This window comes from Loxodonta africana, chromosome 23 (genome assembly GCF_030014295.1).
Source record: "Loxodonta africana isolate mLoxAfr1 chromosome 23, mLoxAfr1.hap2, whole genome shotgun sequence".
Lineage (NCBI taxonomy): Eukaryota > Metazoa > Chordata > Mammalia > Proboscidea > Elephantidae > Loxodonta > Loxodonta africana.
In genome coordinates, this window is record NC_087364.1 from 19114877 (window position 1) to 19135829 (window position 20953).

Consider the following 20953-nt stretch of genomic DNA (forward strand, 5'->3'; position numbering starts at 1 on the left):
GTACAACAGAACGAAACACGGCCTGGTCCTGTGCCATCCTCACAGCCGTTGCTGTGTTTGAGCTCATTGTTTGTAGCAGCCACTGTGTCAATCCATTTTGTTGAGGGTCTTCCTCTTTTTTGCTGACCCTCTACTTTACTAAGCAAGATATCCTTTTCCAGGGATTGGTCCCTCCTGATAACCTGTCCAGCATAAGTGAGACAAAGTCTTGCCATCCTTGCTTCTGAGGTGCATTCTGGCTGTGCTCCTTCCAAGACAGATTACAGCCTAGGAAACCCTATGGGGTAGTTCTACTTCATCACGTAGGGTCGCCATGAGCCGGCACCTAACAACAACAACAGACATGTCATAAAGTCCCAGAAAATTTCAAGATCCCATTTTGGTTGTGTTAGTTCATTTTGCCTTTTCCTGACTATAGCAGATGGATATCAAGATCAGAATTTCTGAGCTTCATTTCAGTGGTAACTTCTAGTCCTATTTTGGCATCCTATTCACAAAAAAAGGAGCCCTGGTGGCGCAGTCGTTGTGTGCTTTGCTGCTAACCAAAAAGTCAGTGGTCTGAACTCACCAACTGCTCCGAGGGAGAAAGATGTGGCAATCTGTGTCCATAAGGATTTATAGCCTTGAAAACCCTATGGGGCAGTTCTAGTCTGTCCTATAGTGTTACTATGAGTCAGAATCGACTTGATGGCAATGAGTAGTCCACAAAAGTTATACAATAGAAAATAAAACTGAAAATGAGAAACCTGGGTGAGGTTTCTGACTAGCCTGGACTCTGAAGTAGCAACCTGGCACCACGTGGAATACCTGTAGAAGCAGTGGGAGTGGAGTAGCAAAACCTGGTTGAGATAAAATAACTTCCCTGCTTCTCTCACGCAGCCTTGGAACAAATTTATTGCCTTGTAGTTTTGTACTTATGCAGAAGACTTTAAATATAGACCTGTGCAACGGTTTCCACTTGTCTCATCCAGTCAGCACTTGGGCGACCTGAAATCAAGCTCGGCCACTTTCTGTGTCACCACATGCAAGTCAGTTAACGTCTCCGAACCTGATTTCTCTTCTCGAAGAAATGGAGCTAATGATATTTGCCCTACCTAGTTTGCCTGTTGTTATAAAGATTAAATGAAATCACATAATGAGGAAGCCCTCTACAGGTACAAGCTTTAAGAAGTGATTGTCATACGTATCCTAAGGCAATTCCCCAAATCAATTAATTGTTAGCAATGAGTTGACTAATTGTTAGCAGTGAAGACTGATTCCCAGCAATTGTTTGCAGTGACAAAACTTTTTAAAAATTTTGTTGTTGTTGAGAATATACACAACAAAACATATACCAATTCAATAGTTTCTACATGTACCATTCAGTGACATTGATTACATTCTCTGAATTGTGCAACCATTCTCACCCTCCTTTTCCGAGCTGTTCTTCCACCATTAACATAAACTCACTGCCCCCTGAGGTTCCTATCTAATCCTTCGAGTTGCCGTTGTCAATTTGATTCCATATAAACCCTTTGCCATCGAGTCAATTCCAACTCGTAGCAACCCTATAGGTCAGAGTAGAACTGCCTTATAGAGTTTCCAAGGAGCACCAGGTGGATTTGAACTGCTGACCTTTTTTTTTTTTTTGGTTAGCAGCTGTAGCACTTAACCACTACGCCACCAGGGTTTCCCTTGATTCCGTACAGATAGATCTTAAAGAGCATAATGCTCAAGGCAGACATTTTCTCCTAGTTAAGTTAAATTATTGTTTGGTTTTAAGAAGACGTTGGGATGTTTTTGGTGTAAGGCTTAAAGATATTTCAAGGCAATAATTTCAGGGGTTCATCCAGCCTTCATGGCTCCCGAAAGTCTGGATTCCATGAAAATTTGAAATTCTGTTCTTCTTTTTCCTTCTTTTGATCAGGGATTCCTGTAGCATCCTTGATCAAAATGGTCAGTAATGCTACCGGGCACCATCCAGTTCTTCTGGATTCATGGCAAAGGTGGCAGTTGTTCATGGAGGCCATTAGCCACACAGTCCATATCCTCCTCCTGTTCCTGACTCTCCTTCTTCCTTTGATGCTCCAGGCAGAGACCAATTGTACCTTGGGCAGCTGCTTGCAAGCTTTTAAGATGCCAGGCACCACACAGCAAGCTAGGAGGTAGAACAAAAGCACTGAACACATTCGTTATTAGGCCAATTAACTGAAATGTTCCATGAAACCCTGACTCTAAACCTCTAAACCAAGGAACCAAATCCCATGAAGTTTTTCGTTGTATATAAGCAGCCTCAGCAGTTGCTCTTTTTTTTTTTTTTTTTTGTCATTTTTGGAAATATATCTATCACACAGCTTTTGCCAATCCAACTTTTTATAGGTATATAACTTATTGACAGCAATTCCAGCAATTGGCTGTGCAACCCTAATCTTGATCAATGCACTTTTTTTCATCATCGTTAGCCCCCACTTTCCCCCCCTCCTGCCCCTGATAACCACTAATAAACTTTGGTCTCTTTTCTTGTGCGGTGACAAAACTTTTAATACTCTTTCTAAAAAAAAAAAAATAATTTTTTTTTTTTAAACAACGTTGAAATGCGTATAGAGTGTATATCCTGTTAGCAGCTGTAAGTGTAGCATAGTAGACTTTGAGTAAATTATTAATTTCATGGCCTGAATTTATGAGAACTCACTAGTTCTACTCTTAGCGTCTATTTATGTGTCTTTGTATGTGTGACCAAAAAAGTTTCTCTTATGATGGTGACAAATGGAAGTTCTGCTATGTATGAACTGTTTGCACTGGTCTTTCCTTTAGAGTTAAAACTGCTTGTATTTTCTGCAAATCTTCAGAAAGTGAAGTCCCAATTTAAACATCTATGAGCCTTTAATCTACGGATGACAACCCCAGTCATAGAGTTAGCAGGCCGGCAGCATCTTTCCATAGGCCATTGAGTCACCGTCCTGCTAGGACTCATAGTAGATTTCGGGGACCAGTTTTGTTTGTTTGTTGTTGTTGTTTGTTTAACTCCCGAAAGGGTATGTTGTTGTTTGCCGTGGGGTCAGTTTCGACTCACAGTGATCCCACGTGACAGAACTGAACTGCCCATAGGTCTCCTAGGCTGTAATCTTTTTAAATATTTTATTGTGCTTTAGATGGAAGTTTACACGGCAAATTAGATTCCCATTCAACAACTCATACACAGATTGTTGCCTGACATTGGTTATAGTCCCTGCAATGTGTCAGCACTCTCATCATTTCCACCCCGCCTGCCCGTTTCCATCTATCCAGTTTCCCTGCCCCTCCTTGCCTTCTCGTCTTTGCTTTTGGGTAAATGTTGACTGTTTGATCTAGTATAGTTGATAGTTTAAAGGCGTACGTTCCTCCCGGGTGTTATTGTTTATTTTATAGGCCATTCTATTATTTGGCTGAAAGGAGACCTCTGGGAGTAGCTTCAGTTCCAATTTGAAAGTGTATCTTAGGGTGCTAATTAGACTGTATCTTTACGGGAACAGATTGCCAGGTCTTTCTTCTGCAGAGCCTCTTGGTGGGTTTGAACTGCCAAAGTTTCCATTGGCAGATTAACCGTTTTGCCACCAGGGCTCCTTTAGGAAGGGTAGAGAGAGCAGTAAAATTCAGCTCCTTTGGTTTTGGCCTAGATTCGCGAAAAGTGAGTCATCAGTTAGCGTTGTTACTAGCAAATGTGGAGTTTTTGTATTACTTTACATGGAGTTGCCAGACTACTGGGTTTGTAGAAGTAGAGTAGGAAGTAGAAGGAGCCCTGTATTAGGTAGTTACACACACACACACACACAGAGGAAATGCGTATTAGAGCATTAATTCCGCGAGGCCGGAGAACTGTGACAAGGTCAAAGCTTGAACTACGTTTCCACTGGAATTGTTTTGAGGGCGCATGGAGAAATGTGTGTTCTGTAATGAGACAAACCCACAACAGGAGCAGTAATACTTTATCACAGAATTATAGCTGCAGTGCTTTAGTTCCCACGCGCCCCCCGCCCCCCATTTTTTTCTAATCTCACACTCTATTTTCCCATTGATGGGCTCAAGTGCACCACCCTAGCTTAATTTTAGATTCTTCTGTGATCTTTACACACCTACTTTTATTTCTCCCTGAAACACTGAAATATCCCGATATTAAAATCACTCTTCCGTGTATAGATGCTTTAAAAACTCGTGCTGGAAATTCAGCTGAGTTACCCATCATCCTATCCATGCTAGTCCATGAGGCCTGACCCGTGTCGTGTAACTGAGTTACTAATGCTTAGTGAAAAGGAAGGAAGAAGTGAGTAAACTTCAGACTTATAGTACCTGACCGTAGTTTTCACGAGGGCTCCTGGGTCAGACGAAATAGCCCAGAGAATGCAGTTTGAGGATCCATTTCTAATTTCTAGATCCCTGAGATGCTGGCGGGGCAAATGGAAGCACCTTCAATGCATGGTGTCCAGGCTAAAAAATGTGAATCTTTACAAATGTTTAATTCCTTTAAAATGAATCCACTTCTACCTAAAATCAAAACAGAAAAACAGATTCCCTGGACTGGTTGAGACTGGAGGACTCCCCGAGACTGTTGCCCTGGGATACTCTTCAAACCTTGAACTAAAACTAACTCCTTGTAACTAGATAACAAATTGGCTCAAAAAATGAGTATCACCGGTAAGTACTATGCTCCTTAAAAAAAAAAATGAAATCACCTATATGAGACCAAAGGGTCAACAATGACTTTAAAACAAAGCTGAAAAGGTAAGAGGGCAGGGCAACTAGATAAATGGAAACAGAACAACCAGAACCAAAATAATGAGAATGTTCACACATTGTGAAAAATATAATTAATGTCACTGAACCACTTGTCTAGAAATTGTTGAATGGGAACATAAACTGAATATATTTTATATATTATTTAATATAAAATATTTTAATGAAATATTATTAAAAATTAATCTCTGCAAAATTAAATTTTGCTGGAAACCTCAATCAAAGGTTGCTTATTCCAAACTATTAAATCAAGCACAGAATTCAGTTTTTTTAAGTTGCAGGTTGATGTGTTCACGGTCATGTGCCATGAGGCGCTCACTGTGACTCCTGAGTGGACGTGGAAGAACTCTGTAGCTTGTTATCTTCTGGCTGATGTGAAAACTTTGATGTTCACATTTTATTTGAGGACTTCTGCTTTCTTTCTCTTCTTTCCTCTTTTATTTCTTTTCAATTAGGGAAAATAAAAACCAATGCTGGAACTAAGACAGGCAGACGTCCTTGACAGTTTCTTTGGGTGTACCTTATAAAAGAAATGATTACAATTTCAAACACGTGTTACAACTCAAGTTCATGGCACTTCCTCTTTTAAAGTCTTAAGTTGGTATTTGGTGCTCCAACTATCACGCTATTTTGATTTTTTTTTCTTGAAACGAGAACATTTGATTATGAGCACTAGGGCACAGGTTTGTCCCTTTAACTCAGAAGACTCATGCGTTGAGACCTACTATCCTTTGAGAAGCTGCTAGAAGAGCCCAGCTAAACTGCACTGACTCGCAGTTCACACTTGAACTCCTTTCTCTGACTCTATAAAATGTATACTTTAATTTTCAGTTTTTTTTCACAAAAATATCTTCTAATTTATTTTAAAAAACGTATTATCTAGAAGAAGAGAAGCACTCTAGAAATCAGAGATAATTTTTCATAAAGCTGATTACAGGATATAAATTTCACTTGACTTTTAAAATTTATTCTCTCATAATATTTTCGTTCATCAATCGTATTTTCAAACCACATAACACTGTATCAGTTGAAAAACAGCTTGCAGCTTGTGTAAAATACGATCAAAGAAACTAGCATTTCTATATAGAGTAACATTTAGCTGATGGGACTCATCTCTGCCAATTAAAACGGTATTCTCATGGAGAAAGCCAATTCAAAGAGTAAACAGAACTTTAACAGTAGGTTTATGCTACCTAATTTAAAGTGTTTTAAGGCAAGAAGCAGTTTAGCACAGGGATGAAGAACACAGGCACTGGAATAAGACAAACCTGGGCATAAATTCTGCTCAGGTACATTTGAGACTCTGTGTACCTTTGGGCAAGTCACTTAACCTCTAAGAACCTCAGTTGTCTCTCTGTAGGAGACATAATAGTACCCACTTCGTAGGGCTTTGGGGAGGACTAGAGAGATAATGCCTGTGAAGTGCCACAAAGAAGAACCCAAGAACAAAGAAATGATGTAAACGCCCATCCATGCCGTTTTCTGCTTCAATTTTAATAGGGACTTTGTGGAGATGAGTTCTGGGACAGGTCTTGACTATAGGTAAGGCATCAGATCTGGAAGGGGTTATTCCAGGCAAAAGAAGAGAGTATTGCAGACGGCCTGGAGACTCTAACGCGTTCATATCTCTCCCTGGTTCTTCATGTGCCCTGGATTCATTTCACTTCCGGTAGCTCAGTTTCATTCTCTGTTTAAACAACAATTCTGACCTATCTCACTGTTTGTTGGTCTTGTAAAATGGCTATAGCCATTCCCAGCTTACCTGCACAGGTCTTAAACTTGGTGAATTGGCTTTTCACTGCCAGGAAACCCAGCTTTTGCTTAACTTCTTGCTATCAGTTGATTTGAGTTCAGTGAAATAAAAAATCTTTAAACATTTATTTTATTTTTGGTGAAGATACAGCAGAACATCCGCCCAGTCAACACTTTCTACATGTACAGTTCAGTGATATTCATGACATTCTTCATGTTGCGGCACCATTCTCACTGTATTCTCTACTCATATTGTTCACTACCGTTGATTTAGACTTACTGCCCCTAAACTTCGCATCTATGCTTTAGAGTTACTGTTGTCAATTTGATCTCATACAGACAATTCTTTAAAAGAGAGCATGGCTCAAGGCACACAGAAGTCAAAATAACTTTAATAGAAACCCAAACACAACTTACGGATGCAAGTCGCTGCTGCCCGTAATTTCAGACATCGTCAAGCCAAACAGAAGTGGGTTTTTCTTTTCTTTACTGAGCAGGCCCATTAGGATTTAAATATTTGAGAACTAATTTCATAAGCAAAGCAGTGCTTAAGGTGAGAGGCGAGCAGTGAGGGAGGGAATGTGTAGTCTCTCTTTATGCTTCCTGGGTCTGAACCTGAGGCAAGCTGCTTTGAAGCATTTGAACCCGAGTTCCTCAAAGTAATCAGTCTTTTTTTTTTTTTTGGTGAAAGTATACACCGTTTCAACAATTTCTACATGTACGGTTCAGTGACATTGGTTACACTCTTCAGGTTGTACGCCCATTCTTGCTATCCTTTTCCACATTATTCCACCACCATTATGTTCAGTTCACAGCCCCTAAACTTCCCGTCTAACCTATGGTTTTGCCTTTGCCAATTTGATCTCACATTGATAATTCTTTAAAAGAGCACAGTGCTCAGTGCAGACGTACTTTACTAATTAAAATCAGCTCTTTTTTTTTTTTCATTTAAAGAAGACTTCAGGGGATAGTTTTGGTTAAAGGCTTAAAGATTATCTCAGGGCAATAGTTTTGGGGGTTTATCCAGTCTCAATGGCTCCAGAAATTCTCCACTGAGAACCTGAAATTCTGTTCTGTATTTTCCCCCTTTACCAGGGTTCTTCTATGGAATCCCTGACCAAAGTATTCAGTAATAGCAGGCAGGCACCATCTAATTCTTCTGGTCTCAGGGCAAAGGAGGCAGTTGTTCATGGAGGCAACCAGACAGATACTCAATTTCCTCCTCCAGGAAATCAGTCTTATTTGATGATGTCTTTCCAGGTGGCATCAGGTTAACAGTTCCTTTCACGTTGCCACATACAAACTTCTCCCTACGTCCATGACTCTTCAGTAGAGGGTACAATAATTAAAAGGAAATGGTTATCCAAAATTTTTTGTTCTGTACCTCTTACAAAGATTGATAATCAAAACAGAGAAAGAGATACTTGAGTTCTCTTCATACTCCTCTCTACTGGTTTTTTGCCTTTGAGTGAATGTTTCTCTACACAAGAGGGGTTGGTGTGTATATCTGATCTTCAAGTATGGGAATTCGTCTCTATGACCTTACATTAGGAGAAGGTCGTCCTTGGCGGTTGTTAAGAGTGGAGGTTGTATCACAGTCATCTCTGTCTCCCCTGCAACATCTGGGCAGTGCCTTGAGAGGCACTGAATAAGTGTCTGCAAATTGAATGGAAATGCCACGTAATATGGGCATTTTCATGACCAATAATTTCAGTTGTACACAGAGAATATATGGGTACATGTAATTAAACAGATCCTTCCAACAAACAGGAGAGGGAGCATGGTGTAATAGTCACTACACCATAGTGAAAATGACAGAGAGTCTGGAGCAATGAACTTGCTAGCTAAAAAAAAAAAAAGCTAGGAGCGTATTTTCAGTCTTCCTGATCTGTGGTTCTACTCTGTCCTGTAGGGTCGCTATGAATCTGAATTGACTCGACGGCACTGGGCACTGGGGTTTTTGATCTGTAGATAAAACAAATACCTTAGTTTATTGGATAAGGGAACATAAGTGGCTAGTACATTATTTGTTGTCGTTGTTGGGTACCGTCGAGTTGATTGCAACTCATAGCAGCCCCATTTGACAAAGTAGAACTGCTCCATAGGGTTTCCTAGGCTGTTGTCTTTGTTGGAGCAGATTGCTAGATCTTTCTCCCATGGAGCTGGTGGGTGGGTTTGCACCACTGACCTTTGGTTAGCAGCTGGCACTTAACCACTGTGCAGCTGGGCTCCTTAGCACATTATTTAGCAACTCAGAAAGTGTTAGGATCCTTCCCAATAACCGAATGACTTGTCAAGTTTATGTTCATCACCTTGGAGAGTTCGTAGTCACATTTCAGCCTCCGCATTAGTTTCGCCTGTCAGTCGCTCTGTCGTTATAGTTCAGCTAGGACCCTCCATTGGCCTGAAGGTGTCAGCTCAGCCTCTATGGTTTCTTGACTTGACGGTGACCTGTGTTCTAGGAGACAATCTGTGACGATTTACAAGTAACTGGATTTTTTTTTTTTTTTTTCAATTTTAAGTATGAAAAACTTGCTAGATTTTTGTATTTTTTTCATATACAGTATTTGTTACTCTTTTTTTTTTTGTGCAAGGTTGGGTTAAATTTAAGACCTCTTGATAATTTGTTTCATATTGCTAATTTTTCTTGTTAAATGAAGACAATAATGCAAGTCTTTGTAAACCATATAAGTTTTCCTTACTTCATTACTTTCTGAGAAAGCAGAGTTTTGGAAAATGTCTTCAAGTTCATAAAAGCTTGAGCACTAATGTTTCCTTAGGGGCTGACTTGTCAAACAGCAGTACTAAGATCTAGTGAAGCAGTGTTGTATTAACTTGTAACTTCTCTCTCCATTTTCTAGATTAGGAGTTGCCAGAACTGAGAAATAAGTAATTCTTCAGTAACACACGTGGCAATCTCAGTGAACTTTTCTACCTCTGGTCTCCTTTTAGCACCATTTGGAGCCGCATACCGCATTCTTTGAGCATGTGAAAGAAATAGCTCAGCCAGCCTCCCTCTTTGTCCTTGCTCAACAGCAAATGGCATCCATGATCTCTCAGGTCACCCAAACAGAAGCAAAAGCCTGGGGCCTCACCTGTTCCTCTCATTGACGTGGAACTGGGCACTTCATGTAATGTAGGACGTGCAGTCCCGCATCTCAACTTTATGTCTATAATTGTTACGCCAGCAGCACGAGATAAATAAGCCTGAAACCCTCATACGAGTCGGATGTCATAGTCCCCGGTCTCCTGAGGACCTGCTTTCCTGTTATTTTTCCATTCTTGCTGGGGCTCAGCAAGGCGAGAACCTTCTGGTAACCACCACCACTGCGTATGATCTTTGCTGAATGAATAGAGCAGTTGAATCCTTTCAACCCTGAGAAGTAGCTTAAGGATGTTCGAATAGTTCTTTGTCCTCTTGCTAGCTCAAGTTTCATTTCTTTTGCAGACTGCTAGCACCTTGATTGTGGCTGACTCTAGAATTTCTGGCATCTACAGTTGCAAGGCTTCCAATAAAGTAGGGACTGTGGAAAGAAACATCAACTTTTATATCACAGGTAAGCCACGCATCCTACACCCACATAAACAGCCTGGTGACCCCAGCCTCTCTTCAGTTTTGTTTGCTTTCAGTTCACTTATGCTTGAGTGATTTTTTTATTTAAAAAAAAAAAAAAGATACTTAATAGGATTGTCAAACTTTGAGTACCTTCATCCTTTCTCTCAGGAATAGAATTCTACAGCATCACTGGCTCTTGCAAAGAGTTATTTCCATGAATTCTCTTAGAGTTATTTGTGTGTGCCTCCCTCCCAGGGTGGATTGTGAGTTTGGGATCATGTCATGTTCTTGACTGAACTCCCTTCAGTCCTGAGCATGGTATCTGGTACATAGCAGTTGTTCACTAACAGTCAAGGAAATCAACTAAAATTCAGATGATAATGTGATTTTTTTTTTTTTTAACTAAAGCTAATTGTTTCACAACTTAAGTAATTTCAACTTTTGGGGAATGCGGCTCATCTGTGGAAACCTAAAGCTGGCATTGTTAGCAATAATAAATGTGCTGTTTTCTGGTAGCATTTAAAAACTTGAGCTTTAACTGTGACAGTCTTTGCAAATCTTAAAAACTCCAAGGTACACAAGTGGCCCTCCCTATGTCCCTCCATGGGCACAGGAAGGAAGTAAGTAGCTCAAAGTATAAAAACAATTGCCTGGCTCCATACGCCCCCAATTTCTGAGGAAACCTGGGCAACCTGCCAACTCTCTGGAAACTCTGCACTGCATGGGGCAGGCTGCAGCCGTTGCCTAGAATTCTCCAGAAAGAAATAGGAAAGTCTGGTTGTATGAGGCATGCTGGTTGTCAGATCACTGAGAGGCCCTCGGCACGTTAGCCCCGCCACAGAGAAGCTGTGCCATGGGAGACACCCGTGAGCGGATTCTCAGAGAACGTCAGCACTGGGAGGGGCATGAGAGGTTAGTCAGCCTGATAGCTCCCGCACGTTACAGATGAGGAAACAGGATTTTGAAAGGTGAAGAGGGACATAGAGCCACTCTAGACCAACTCAGTCCCCTGACTGAGTGCCCCACATCAGAGATACGTAAGGGAAATTATCTTGGCATCCACTCCACATAGTAAAATCCCTTTATGTAAAGGAGGATTCAGGTAGAGATTTCAAATAGATTGGTTTTCTAGTCAATCTCAGATGATTTGGACTAAGTTAAGTAAGTCCAAAGGTTTGTGTAGTCCTTGTATTTAGTTGGAAATGAGTTAGCATCTAAATTGATAGCCACCGTACATCTAATTCAGAGCACACAACTCCTGTTCTGTTCTGAAACGATATCCAGTAAGTTGGCGAAAGTTTAAAGAGCATTAATTATTAAGAAGTGTAATTCACCTCTGTGTTGGACACTTGATATCACTGTAGCCCTGTCTTTCCAGGAAGACAGTTCTAGCAATGAAGAAACAAAGAAGAAACGTTAACTCATGTATATCCTGGCATCAAAATGTATGTGCAAAAAGTAATGTCATGGATATTATCCTTTCAATGTGTAATCAGTATTTTTTAAAAAACACACTGCTTCCTTCACGCTTTAAATTTAAGTTAATTCAAATAAAATAAAATAAATTCAGTTCTTCAGTAGCATTAGCCATATCTCAAGGGCTCAGTAGCCGCTCATGCTGTGAAGCTTTAAGCCTCTGAGGAGGAAGCAGGACTTGAGGTGGTCCTTCGCGGGGACAGAATTTGAATGGGTGGAAAGAAAAGGACAGGCCTGCCCTGAGACTGTCAGAGCAAAGGCGAGAGTACCAAGGGAGGCCTACAAACTATATGCCTAACCACTTACAAGTTCTAAATTAAGCTAACAAGCTGTTAAATATGTGCCAATTTCCTGTAAACAACTATACCTCCGTGATGACCTGAAACTACTACCCTACCCACTGCCGTTGAGTCGATTCCGACTCATAGCGACCCTATGGGACAGAGTAGAACTGCCCCAGAGGGTTTCCAAGGCTGTAAGCTTTACAGAAGCTGACTGCCACATCTTCCTTCCAAGGAGTGGCTGGTAGGTTCCAACCACTGACCTTTCAGTTACCAGCGGAGTGCTGAACCACTGTGCCACCAGGGCTCCTCTAATGACCTGAAAAGCTGGGTACAAATTTAGAACCCTGGGACTCCTCAGAGTTCCACAGCAGCGTGGGACAGCACCTGGCAGTGCAGAAGGAGCTGACCCCTGGCTCACCCATCGTCTCCTTCTGTACCTTACTATGTCCATTCTGTGAGCGGTCATGTCCCCAGGTGGATGGTCTCCCCAGGCCACACACCCTTCACAAACAGTCTTCCCTCGGCCACTGCTGGGCCTGGAAATGTGGCCACTGAGAAGCAGCCTCACCTCAGGAGGCCAGGCTTAGGGACAAGGAAAGAGACCTGGGCATACCTAGAGGCAGGCTTGGGATCATTTGAACAGGGAATTCTGGAATCCCAGATACCCTGACCACAATATGGAAGTGGAGGAGGCATAGGCTCTGGGTACCCCACAGATTCTCCCTACTGTGGGGGAGGGGAACAGCCAGCCAGAGCCATTTAAAGGGCCAGGACAGGGACCCCTCTTGCCTCAGTTTGAGGGAAGTACTGGACGCAGATGTGCTAAGAGTGGAGGAACATTCATGATCAACTCCTTATTGTCCAGAGAGTCCCCAAGAGAAGTTAATTGACAGCCACAATGAATTACAACACCACATCTGGCCTGTCCCACTGAGGTTTTAGTTACTGCATCATATTTCTGCACATGATGCTGTTGTTGAAAGGCCCTAGCTGATAAAGTTGACCACCTGCTGAATTCAGGCAGAAATCTCCTCCCATCTCACCATCACAGTCAGGGACGAGTTATCCAATAGGCAAGGTAAGCACGGTGCTTATCTTGCTTCCCAGATCATCTGTAGTGAGCAATTTCACTTTTTTGTTTTGCCACATCAAAGATTCTACTTTTAGGTATGGCTGGCATTTCTCTCTCCCCCAACCTCAGAGCACCTTCCTATAGGATCAAAGCTTCTTTTCAAATTAACAATCCCTGACAGGGGCGGATGACCCAGTAAGCAAGGTAAGCATGGGTTTACTTGTGCTTAGGTACCTACATGAAGTTGTTCACTACAGATGATCTAGTAAGTAAGGTAAGCACCGTGACTATTGGGTAATCTGTCCCTGACACAGTATACGTTGTATAAGCTGTAGAATGCTTGAAATTTCTAGATCTCAAGGCTTGCCCATAGAAAGGAATGTGAGCATTCAATTTGAACATACCTACTTGGAGAAGCTCACAACACTTTTCCTCTGGAAATTCGAGAGCTTTACTCTTAAAACTGAACTCAAGTTCAGCCCATCAGGCCCCTGTCCCCTGGACGAGATGTTCTCTGAATTTAAGATTCTCTACTAGTTCTGAGAAGTCCCGTTTTTGATTGCTGAGAGTCGGGATTTTGCTTATGTTCATGTTTTTAAACTAATTATTATCTTTGTTTTTTCTTCACTGAAATCTTTGTCCCAAGATGTGTTCTTCCTAGAGTGGAGACTGAATACTCTCAGGAATGTGGTCCCTTACGTGTTTATTTTCTGAATGAGGAATGCGGATCGGCTCAGTGTTTGTACTTGACTCAGTAGGGGGAGTGCTTTAAAAAGTGCCTCTCTAAAATTCAACTGCCCTAAATCAAAAGGTCTCGATTTGGATCTTTATAAAAGCTCATTTCAGTCATGTTGCCCTTCCTTAAAACATAGTCATCACTTGGAATTGCCTTCCAAGGTGGTGGAAACCGGTTGACATGGCCATCCCAATCCTCCACTGGTCCTACTAAACGCTGCCATTTGCTTGTACACAGCATCTACTTGAAAGACACAAACGTCCTACCAAACACTAGCTTTCTTTTCAAAGAATATGATTTCCACACTCCAGTGGAAATACAGTGCTCACGGAAATAGTGTTCTTATTTCCACCTGACAGATGAGATCTCTTTCATCCATTTGAATTTCTACACTTACGTCTTTCATGAACTTAATCCACATGTGTGACCCAACATAGTCAAAATATCTGCCCTCCCAATACGCACTTCTGTAAGTAGGTTACTTTCACCTAGCCCTGGGCTGGCTATCCTTTTTGAGCCAGGGTGGATTCTTTGCCATGGCACCTCATCAGATGCCAGGACTGTGCTATGGGCTAGCTGGTGATGGTGATGATCGTGCTGAATCGCCAACAGATACCTAAGTGTAGGAAGAGTTCTTGTTTTCACTTCGAGGGTTAGAAGGCAATTCTTTCTTGGGTCTGCTTTTGTACTCAGGCAAAAAAAAAAAAAATCTACGTGAATTAGGGGAAAATCCTTCTGGATTCATTAAATCGCTTGGGACATTTTATTTATCGTCTTTCATGGATCAGATGAGGCTACCAAGGGGGGCTATACTGAGAAATAGAGAATCATTTCAAAAAGGCTGTCTGGTAAGATAAGTCAGGTTAGTACAGTGACAGTGTCCTCCACAGAACAAACAGACCTCAGAACTGACTTGGTTCTTCTCTTTACCGATGTGTGTGTTTTGCTGTTTTGCTGGCACTCAGCATGACTGTGGGTGTGTTAGCAATTACTGAGGGTGAAACAGGAACAGCATTGCCTTATCTCCCTGGTTTCCCAATGTCACTAAATGCATTTTATTTTGAGATTCCTGGTGGTGCTTGGCAAAGATAAATAAAATCTTCCATCAGGAAACCTGTGAGCTATTTCCAGAGGAAGTTTCAAATCACTAAAGTAAATAGAAACTCTTCGACATGATCTCGGTGGCGTTTCTTGGGCTCACTTGGGTTCTGACAACCAGAATGAGAACTCATAAATGGAAAGGCTGTGGTCTTTTAAGAAATGATTTGATTGCAACCAGGCATGATACTTCTGCTCTGGTGCCTGTGCAGAAGCTGCTAGCTGATGTCTTACTCCTCATGCCTGAAAATGTCCCAAATAGAAAAAGATGCTGAAGTAGAGCAGCTATTTCCGAGACCTTATGATTAAGTGCTTCGTTGCTAACTGAAAGGTTGGGGGTTCGAACCCATCCAGCAGCTCCATGGGAGAAAAGACCTAAGGCTCTGCTTCCATAAAGATGACAGCCTAGAAAACCCCATGGGGCACTTTTACTCTGTTACATGGGGCCTGCTCCAAGTGGAAATCGACTCAATGACATCTAACAACAACCACATTGTTGTGTTAAAGATGACTGTCAGCTGCTCCTGCATCTTCTGGCACATTCTTAGATTTTCACCTTAAAAGCAGAAAAACCCCTACTGGTCTCTCTCTCCCGGCCACTGAGAGCTTCATAAGCCACTGTTACCCACCGCTCCCAGGTTTCAAGTGAATACTTGGCATTCCTTCAGACGTGACACTTTATAATAAAGCCAAAGGCCAGCAAAATCAGAAAAACAAGCAAAGTGAGATTTAGGAAAAGAGTTGATGTGATATCTAATTTTGGACTATTGTCCCCTTAAGGTTTAAAGGTTTCTTTATAGCTTTGTGTGCAAAGGATAATAATAATAATAATAGCATAACATAGTGCTTTTCATCTTCAAAGTACTTTGTAAAATGTTGGCCCAAATTCTTTGCGCAAATCCAGATACGCCACCAGTAACTAGCAATAGGAAGGTTCTGAAAGCAGGCCTGTTCAGGGCCAGTAACTGATGATTTTTTAAAACCCTCTGGTGAAGCGGTCCAGAGTAACAGACTGAGGACCTCTCAGCCCAAAAGTTAAATGCTCCTGCAGAGTAGGAACACCGAGGAGGAGAACTAGGAGGTGTTGCTAGAGGCCCTTTGGGAGGCGGAGATGAGGGTTAGCTGGGAAATGACGCTGGAGAAAATGGTCTTCGATGACAGTCACTTTCAGAAAATGCTTAAAATGTTTTTGAGAACAGATTTGATTTATTATTTTTTTTAAGTTGCTTTCCACACACCCCCAGCCCACTGTAGAATCTGGCAACTCTTCCAGATTCCTTGTCTACATTTTCAGAAGAAATCTTTCCTGTTGTCTGTCCCAGCAAGTAAACTGGCTCTTCCCTGGCCCACTGTAGCAGCAAAGACCAGTGGGAGTCATCTGAAACAGCAGTAGGAGGGGCTGGCCATCAATCAGATGGCAGGAAATTTAGAAAATCAGTTGTGTTTTCACTGGAAAAGTTAAGAACTAAAGCAGGGTTGACTGGCATCATGAAGTCTCCTAGCACTTCCATGGGACTTCTTATTCTCTTGCTCCCACTCATCAACCTATCCTGGATAAGTTTGACTTAGGAAAGTATCTTTGGATTTTAACACAAACAACTCTTCACTGTTTTGCCCACTTGAAATGCCCATTTGCTAGGACGAGTACTGTTATGTGATAAAGAAATGGGAACCATGGTTATCACCCCAAGTTAGGAAAAAAAAAAAAGAAATTCCACTTTGAAGAGTAACTTTGGGCAATGAAGAAGAAGTACCATCCTGGTATCTATTCTATTTTGCATTTCCTGCCTCACTTCTGAGGGAATGGATGTCGTTGGTCTCTGCCTGCTGTGTTTGATCAGCTTCCCCCAAATAAAAAGACCAATGCTCATCCTTTTAATGGTGAGGCTGAGAGGATTTGTGTAGGAACAGCTCTTAAGAGCCCAGAATAAGGGTCTCATGGTGAGACACTGGTTTTTTTCTGTGCACTGAAGCTCTTGATTCTTGTTTTATAGATGTGCCGAATGGATTCCATGTTCACTTGGAAAAGATGCCCACGGAAGGAGAGGACCTGAAACTGTCTTGCACAGTTAACAAGTTCTTATACCGCAACATTACTTGGATTCTGCTGCGGACAGCGAATAACCGAACAATGCACCACAGCATTAGCAAGCAAAAAATGGCGGCCGTCAAAGAGTACTCCGTGTCTCTGAATCTGGTCATCAAGAATGTTTCCCTGGAAGACTCAGGCACCTATGCCTGCAGAGCCAGAAACGTATACACAGGGGAAGAAATTCTTCAGAAGAAAGAAGTGATAATCAGAGGTGAGCACTGCAACAAAAAGGCTGTTTTCTCTCGGATCTCCAAATTTAAAAGCGCAAGGAATGATTGTACCACACAAAGTAATGTAAAACATTAAAGGATTCGTTCAAAAGTAACAGTTGTCTCATATCACCTTGATTTATTGTCACTGTTGCTAACTTTCAGGCTTCGAGGACATGCTCCTCCCAAAATGAGTTTGGAGATAGGAGTAATAATGAGACCCCGAGGTCCCAACCTGTGGGCTCCCTGCTCAGACTGAGGGGTCTGCTCTCTGTGACCGACCTGGTGCGAGTTTGGGTTTGGAGGATCCCTGGGCTTCATTTCTGTGTCTGCTCTTTGCTGTCTTCTCCTGCCTGGTAAACAACAACTGGGGACTGATCCTTTTCCTCCCGCTTTGATGCCAACCTCTTTTTATTGTTACGTTTCAAAGTTGCACAAACTGAATAATTTCAACAGATTGCTGGTTTCTGCCAAAGATGGACACTGAATCAGTTCATTTTCCAGCTCAGGATGAATCCAGTTGAATTTCGAGACTGTCGGGACCTCTGCCTGGTTTTATATTGTACTGTTTCATCTGCTCTTGATTTGTAAATAGCACCTGGATAGAAAGTTCTAATGCTTATTTATTTGAAAATGGTTTTTGGTTTTTTTTTTACATTAAGCACGTTGATCTGAAACTGGAGCTTCTAAATTGGGCCCCAGTGGGGCAAGATGTTGGTGTAACTCAGAAATGTCAAAGCTTTATCGCAATCTGAAGTATAAAAGTCCAGCCAAATCAATGCCACCTCCCTCATCTCCTGCCATTCTGAGTAGCTAGCAGAGGGGTCCAGTGAAGGGTTTCCTCCTCCCGGCCTCCGCCAGACTATGTGGTTGTTCACAGCACCCGAAACAAAGTGGGCCGTGCCTTGATTTTCAATATTTTTGCCCCTTGTCATTCTCCTGAAGGACTTAATCATGTTAAAATGGTGACATTCGCAAACATACCACACTCAGTTTATCCAGGAAACTATTGTGACCAGGGGTTTAATGGATTCTTCCCAACGTAAATTCACAATATGTCCTCTTTCTCCATATGCAAAGGTTAAGAGGATTTTCCCCCCATGGGGAGTTAGAAATGGCGACAGTACAGAAGCGGAATCCAAAGCCATTTAAAAATGCACACCATGGAGAGAGATTTGTTTGAAGCTTGCGTTTGAGGAGGAGGTGACTTTTTCACCAATTTCATACGCATTGTTACGTTGTTTGCATTTACGATCAACCATTACATGTGCCTTCCTTATAGAAAAACTATAGAAAACGAACTATAATGACCAAAATAGCCATGCCTGCAAAACAAAATGGCCAGGCAGTTCACTGGGAGGTGACAAATAGGACAGCTTTTCAGGCTTGGGAACTCACCAGACTATTTCCTCCTTTAAGTAACAGACTGTGTCCCACGGCTAAACTTGTTTTTCACGTGGGAATTGCTTTTGTCAAGTGTGAAAAAGTAAACAATAGCATTTCCCCAGAATGCCAGTTTTATGGAGCCCCAAATGCTCTGAAAACAATTAGTAACCTGGAAGTTGTCAACCCAGAGGAAAGAATAATCAATTGTATCTTGAAATTTTACCTATAGCTCTTTGGCCTGGTGTCTTTGTTCATTATAAGTCAGCCTGTGTGTTCCTTCAGGAAACAACGGCTTAGGGCCACAGAGCTTGGAAGCCTTAGTTTTTAACTCCAGCTAAAAAAGCATATGGAATGACTTAGTGATTAAAAAAAAAAAAAATAGTGATTACTGAAGGAAAAATGGCGAGTTGGACACACACAACCCACCACCATTTCCTTCCCCTTAAATTTCAAAAGCCATTTTCTCACAGGGAAGGGGAGGATGTTGGTGTTTACAGGAGATGATTTTCAATATTTCCAAGAAATGATTTTAAGAATTCCATAATTAGTTGTTCACTATGATGAACCCTTTCCAGAGAGTTTCCAAAAAAGAAAAGAAAGAAAGAAACAATTGGGTGGAGTTTTAATTTTTTTTTTTTTTTACTAGTTGCTCTTTGGGTGTGGAGTGGGGTGAGGATAACAAGGAAAAGAGGAAAAAAAAAAAAAAAAACCCTAATATGGAGAACAATTAAGATGGAGTAGGGGGTGTGAGGCTGGTTCCTTAGTCCCCATTCCAAATGGAGAATAGAAACTATGGATTTATGGGCCATGGAGAATCACTGGAAAGTCAGATAAGAACCTGGTGGGGAGCTATCTGTGGCCATTAATAACCAGCACAAGTATCCTGTTAATTCTGATTTGTCTCCATTTGAAGAGATCAGCCACACTTGGCTAAGTTTGAGAAATCAGCTATCTGCTTCCATCAAGCAACTTACGTTTTAAAATGTGGTTTCAATGTACCTTTCTTATTTCAAATGTCTAAATAAATAAAATACTGTGATGTATAAAGTCGAAATTGACAAAACAGGATTCCTTGGTTGATGAATGTACAAAACTGGTCACTTAGGAAATGAGGCTTTTCACAGAGGAGAAATGGGTACAAAGAAAGAACTATATAATACAGTGTGCTTCAGATGTGTCCATGTTTGCCTTATATTTAACTGACAGCACTGGGTTCTTCTACAGCCTTCTTGCTGCTTCAGCTGTCCGAAGTTTGTGTTGGACAGATAAGGTCTTTGGGAGTTCTTCATCACGTTATTGTTGAAATAAAAGGTCCTTTTCTAAAACATTAGCGTTGTTCTCCAGTCAGGGAAGTCCATTGATGATGTTATCATTGGTAGCTGTGAAAGAACCTGGATGTTGTGAGCCCTATAATCGGATTTCCTTTTTATAATAGGGCATATGGGCAATGACAGATCATTTCATCATATTTACTGTGTGGGAAACAGTAATTGTGCTAGGGGAAGCTGTTAGAAGTCTAACCGAGTAGACTGGACCTGAGTTTTAAATGCGATTATCTCAAAGTTGTCAAGCCACTGTAAGAGATAATGAATAGTAACATGATACTGTTCTTTATTGTCATGTTTCATTGATATGTTTGTGGTCTCTGTGACGTAAAAATGTCAAAATTGTAATGATAAGGCATGTACAAGTTAACCATAAATTGAAAGTATCAACACATGGCTGCATTTTCAATGAGAAAACGCCGTTTGACAGAGTGAACAGGAGGCCAACACAGGAATATGTTCATGGTCCTGCCTCTTGGGGCAAGATAGAACAGGAAAGATGTACTGGCGCAGGCGGAAGGAGAGTTGCTATCATTTATTCCACATAGTGTGCGAAGAAGGGTTTATAAGTCAGAGCACCTCTTTAACACTCTCCCTGCCTTCAGATTCTCATTCTGTATAAAATGAAAGCAGACTAATAATAAGCTATGGAAATCTGAATTTCATGAGAGATCTGTTTCCTAACAGATAGTAACCCCACCATGTTATAAAACTTCCACATGTTATAAAAGTTGTATGATTGTATTCTGTTTCACCTAGGATTTGTAAATTGCTTTAGGGAATGCTAACCCTGATACCTACAGGGAGGAAAGGAGAAGGGTTTGGGGCTCAGCAGACCCCTGCAGGGGCCACGGAATCAAAAGCACTGAAATGTATCATCTCTGTAGCTCTGTATTCACTCCTAAATGGCTTTCACAGTTCTAGAACACTGAGCTGAGGAAATGAAAACTTGCCAGAGAAAGCCTGGATAATTGAAACCAGTGATGTGTAGAACGTGTAAGTGACACAAAAACTCTTTCGATTTCTGTTCCAGGCATTGCAACAAGGGTGGTGGGGGAGAGGGATGATTTGGGGCAGTAGGAAAGACACTAGGAGTTGTTTTTATTCCTTTACCTTGGAAGCTTGGGCTACCAACCCAGTACCCACCTAACTAGAATGTACACGTATCAGCAGGACTGACTTAATTACTTCGTTCAATAGAGACACTTGTACTCATTG

At 41.5% G+C, this 20953-nt stretch overlaps 1 protein-coding gene across 1 annotated transcript in view; it reads left to right on the plus strand.

Annotated features, from left to right (window-relative positions):
• The window catches only part of FLT1 (fms related receptor tyrosine kinase 1), a 202752-nt gene that overhangs the window by 91704 nt on the left and 90095 nt on the right, over positions 1-20953 (plus strand). Inside the window, exons 12-13 of the mRNA XM_064275298.1 lie at positions 9950-10058; positions 16718-17026. Coding sequence (XP_064131368.1) covers positions 9950-10058; positions 16718-17026 — 418 coding nt within the window. The remainder of the gene's footprint in view (positions 1-9949; positions 10059-16717; positions 17027-20953) is intronic.